Below are 4847 nucleotides of genomic sequence, written 5' to 3'. Positions count from 1 at the left end.
TTGAACGGTTTGAACTATCAACGAATGAAGGAGTTCGAATGGTAGTAACAGTTTTAGAGAAATGGCAAGAAGAAGAGCAGAAAATGTTAGGATTTTTTTTGGGTTTAGTTTAGTTTAATTGGTCCAAAATGGTGGTGTTTTTTCATGCAATAGAAGGCTAGCAAAGCAAACTTTTGAACAATAATCATTGTGGACAATAGAAGGCCTAACTCAATGCAATGAAAGCCAGGTTAACTAGAGAGCCCAACTCGACTTGCCGAGTATTGCCTTGTTTGGGTTCGAGCTCATGTTCGTTTTCTGATTTTTGACTAAGCTCTTGTTCGTGTTCATGCTCGTTTATAATAGGCTCGTTTAGGGCTCATTCGAGCCAAACTCATTTCGAGCCTGAAAAAGCTCTCCTCGAATCTAGCCCTAATAGTGGGATAAGTTATAGTCTAATTCATATTAGTCATTGATGTGTATTAGTTCATATCGAAGTGCTATTAAGATAGACATAATGACACAATTCTATGTCTCAATCTAGAGAGATATTGATTAACGAAAGAATTAAATTATAAGTAATTGTGATGTTGTGGTTTAAGAGATGTCTATTGACACTTTGTTGACTGGGTGACCATGATGTCTTACTAGAAGTCAATCTTAGTCTGTGTTTAGATTTGATTTAAATTTGAATACTACTAGCTCAATAGAGAGCTTACAGTCACACGCACATTGAGTTAATTAGAACTTCAATGCGAGGATTATTAGATGATAACCTGGTGTTTAAAGATGAGAGTGGGACAACGAATGAACTAAGCTTGTCTAATGGGACAGAAAAGACAAGTTTTACTTTTTCTTGACCATGCATGACTATGTATGGTCCTTGTCGGTTGTGCGCTGTCATGAGGAGAGGAATGATCTTTCCATGTTAAGGAACTGATTGTTCCAGGTGTCCAAACATTATAAAGGGAGGCATTTCGCTAGAAAAATAATACAACTTCTATTTTTGCAAAAACCCTTGTTGCGTTCTCACCCTAAATACACAAGCATGCAATTAGAGAGCCCTAACAAACTCTTGTAATTGAACCATCCTCCTTTCGAGTTTGTGTTTCCCATGAATACAAATGTGGCATCCCTCAAGGGTTGGATAGGGTTATTCTCTAGTCATGTAAAAAACAAAAGGTTCACCTAATGCAATCATAATCTATTAACACCTTATAAATGTTAATATCATATTCATGAAACATATGTGCAAAACGGGCATTTTAAGCTGGGTAAAAGTTTTAATTTTGCTTTATTACCAGTTATTAACGCCCTCGAAAACCCAACAGAGAAAGTTTTCACAAAATCCTCTGCATTGTGACTAACTACTCTTTGTCACATAAGAGAATAAGTTGACTTCTTTTAGAACCTGAAGCGTTTTATACTTGTTGAATGTTGGTAATTGTACTTGCCGGTAACTTGCTTAATACCCTTCAGTGGATTCACGTATATAGATTTCGATGCATCAAGAAGTCCATGCCTGCTTAACATGAAAGTAGATTTAATTTCTGAAACTTTTTCCCATGACATTGGAGTAGTTGGACCTGTCAAACTTGCTATGATCATGCTAGTCAATGTGGTTATAATTTTACCTTGTTAGATAAGCAATCATTTTGATTGCAGTGTAGAAGCCCTTGGCATTTCTGAAGTAATTTAAGACCTCCAGTTAATAGATATTCATCATATTATTAATTATTGTAACACACTATGGGAGATTCTTTTTATTATATAATTGACAATAATTAATAAACTTTAAGCTGAGCATACGGCAAGTATAAATAACTTATGTTAAGAAAGCAGGATTGATCATTAACAAGCAATTGCTTTACAAGAAAAAAAAATTACTTTCTTGGAACTTAAAAAATCTACAATCTCCAACATCATAATTCCATATTTTACATGATACGTCAAACTAAGCTATTAATCTTCCTATACCAATAATTCTATCGCCCTGTGATTTCTGAAAATGGAGTAAGTTGGCTTCCTGCAAGAGATTGATCCCATTCACTGAAGGATGGAGGCATGGCTGGCCACACAAATGAAGGCCTCTCTGTTGGCACTTCTGGTGCTGTTGCCTCTCCCGATAGAACCTGCAAAACCAATTTCATCGATGGCCTCTGATGAGGATTCGGATGGCAACAAGCCAAGCCCAGAATCAAAATATACTCCATTTCTTCCTCCGAAAAATTCCCCTCCAATTTTGAATCCGCAGCATCAAGAATACGCCCCTTACGGTGAAGCTCCCAGAGCCAATGCACAATGCTGCTGTTATAATTGTTTTGTTCACATTGATTTCCAGGCTTCCTTCCGCAAACAACTTCCATGATCAGCACCCCGAACGCATAAACATCTGTTTCCACTGTGGCTCTACCAGTCAAGAAAATCTCCGGCGCCATGTATCCGGGAGTTCCAGCGATCTCATTCGTTGAGTGATGAGTTTTCTGATCCTGGATCGTTCGTGCCAGCCCGAAATCCCCCAACCTCGCTTTGAAATCTGAATCGAGCAATATGTTGCTTGCCTTGATATCTCTGTGAAGCACCCTTTTCTCACACCCATTGTGGAGATACTCCAGGGCCTGAGCAGTTCCATGGATTATGCTGACTCTTGTTTCCCAATTCAGAGTTGATTCATCCAATCCTGTCTTCTCGTCAACGAATATGAACTTGTCTAAGCTTCCATTAGGCATGTACTCGTACACAAGAAGGAGCTCATGTTTCTCGTAGCACCAACCAATAAGTTTGACGAGGCTTCTATGCCTCAGGCTGCCGATTGTTGTAACTTCTGCAATGAATTCTTGCTTGCCATGTCTTGACGTCTCCGAAACTCGTTTAACTGCTATCTCTCTATTCTTCCAGGTTCCCTTGTAGACAGTTCCGAATCCGCCTTTTCCCAGCTTGTTCTTGGGGCTGAATCTCCCTGTTGCCTTCTTCAGCTCTCTCAGTTTGAACTTCTTCGGGGCCATAGTGAAGTCATTTATATGACTCTCGATTCCTTCTGCATCCTTGAGCTCCTCGAGTTCATGTTTTCTTCTTCTATACAGGCAAAATCCCACACCGGTTAACAAAAGAAGAACCACAGCAACTACAACCGCCATCCAAACCCAATTTAGATTTCTCTTTTTATCAATATCCGTACCATGAAATTCCCAGGATAAAACACAATTCGACTGGACAAAATTGCTTGTTGACGCTGAGAAGCCCACAAAAACCTTTTCTGGGAGATACTGAGAGAGATCAATATTCTGAGAAAGCACTTGATTCAACTCCATCAACCCATATCCCACAAAAGCAATCATGTTTTTTCCATCATACTCAACACGCACAGTTATATTTTCACCCGAGGAAAGCTTGACGCTTAAAGGAACTTGATCCATGGAGAAAATACTGTTGACATTCAAGCCAATATGATTATCATCAATATCTTCGGAAAAGCTCTTTCTGGTGTCAAACTCAACCGCAACAATTTGTGCTTCGGACGATCCATTGGTACTAGAATTCACAATGCCCAGCCATTGACCTTCACTGTTCCTGGGAAGATCAGGCTTACCGGTAATTATAAAAGCCAAGCCTTCGCCGCCAGGATTAGACTGATTAGCGATGTTGAGTTTAAAAGTGGTGCTGAAAGTAGCAGTGGTGTTTTTTTTTCCATTTATTCTCCACAAAGTAAATGGATCTCTGTAGAAGGATCGTCCGGATAGATTATTCATACGGTCTCCGCTGAGATCGTATGTTACTTGTATGGCATATTTATTTATGCCTGAATCGAACCTTCTGAGCTCATTGATGCGTTCATAAGGGAAGTCGGAAAAATTGAAATGATGAAAGTTTTTGCAGCTTACATGGGGGAAAAAAGAAATCCTTATGAAAGCTGCAAATATCAGGAACTTAAATACCAGAGAAAAGCTCATAATGAGATAAAAGAATGGAGGTTGAAGATGATGGTGAAGTAATGATAATTATATAGCTCAAATGTAAGGGGACAATTTCCATGCATTTTCTGCAGAATATTTGAACTATTGCATATATAAACATTTCACTTTGGTTTTTACAATTCAATTCCTTGTATTTTAGTTGAGTTATTCAACAAGTACTGTCACAAATTCAAAGGAAAAAGGGGCCTAGGTTTGTTTGATGTCATGTCACCAATTATATGTTACAATTATTATCGATCTAAATATTGAAAATAATGTTACAATTATTAGTTGATAAATTTGTGTTCAGTTTATAACCTTTGAATTCTCTTACATATGTTTTGTGCTCAAATATGAATAATATCTGCCTAAGCATATATATAATTATAGGGATAAATACACTTGAAAGGGGATTTTTTTTTTAATATATTGAAAGACTGAATTCTTAAAATTTTCTATAAAAAGAATTGAATTCTAATCATTTTATATAGTAATTCAACTTTTAGATTTTTTTATAAAAAAGATTAAATATTTAATAATTTTTATTAAAGTTATTCAATAAATTAGTTAATTAATATCATTTGTTTTATTTTATCTTAGAATTTGAAAATAAAATGATTATTTTGATATTTTTAATAGAAGATAGTAAAATTTTATTTAATTTAACAAAAAAAATCTGAAAATTTAATTCATTTACTAAAAATATTTAAAAGTTCATTCTTGTTAATAAATAAAACAAAGTTAAGTCCTATTTATAGACCAATTTATTATTATGATTATTTTTTTGGAATATGAGGTCGTTGTTGAAGTTTCTTAATGCGGTATGAATGCTGTGGCTATTTCGTATAGATGCCTACTGTGGCTCGTGTCCTAATCATTCGAGTAATATAATTCAAAATTTTAAATATAACCTAT

General features: G+C 36.0%; 1 protein-coding gene across 1 annotated transcript; it reads right to left on the bottom strand.

Moving 5' to 3' along the window:
* Positions 1 to 1899: 1899 nt before the first annotated feature.
* Positions 1900 to 3988, bottom strand: LOC123228323 (probable L-type lectin-domain containing receptor kinase S.5). Its single transcript, XM_044653678.1, has one exon. The coding sequence runs from the start codon at positions 3927 to 3929 to the stop codon at positions 1965 to 1967; it is 1965 nt and encodes a 654-aa protein (XP_044509613.1). The 5' UTR covers positions 3930 to 3988; the 3' UTR covers positions 1900 to 1964.
* Positions 3989 to 4847: the final 859 nt, after the last annotated feature.

This window comes from Mangifera indica, chromosome 10 (assembly GCF_011075055.1).
Source record: "Mangifera indica cultivar Alphonso chromosome 10, CATAS_Mindica_2.1, whole genome shotgun sequence".
NCBI classification, from domain to species: domain Eukaryota; kingdom Viridiplantae; phylum Streptophyta; class Magnoliopsida; order Sapindales; family Anacardiaceae; genus Mangifera; species Mangifera indica.
Note: the sequence above shows the minus strand (reverse complement) of the source record. Positions and strands in the feature narration are given on the sequence as shown.

Excerpts from the sequence above, each read along its gene's own strand:
- LOC123228323 (XM_044653678.1), bottom strand. The coding sequence starts at position 3,929 with ATGAGCTTTTCTCTGGTATTTAAGTTCCTGATATTTGCAGCTTTCATA.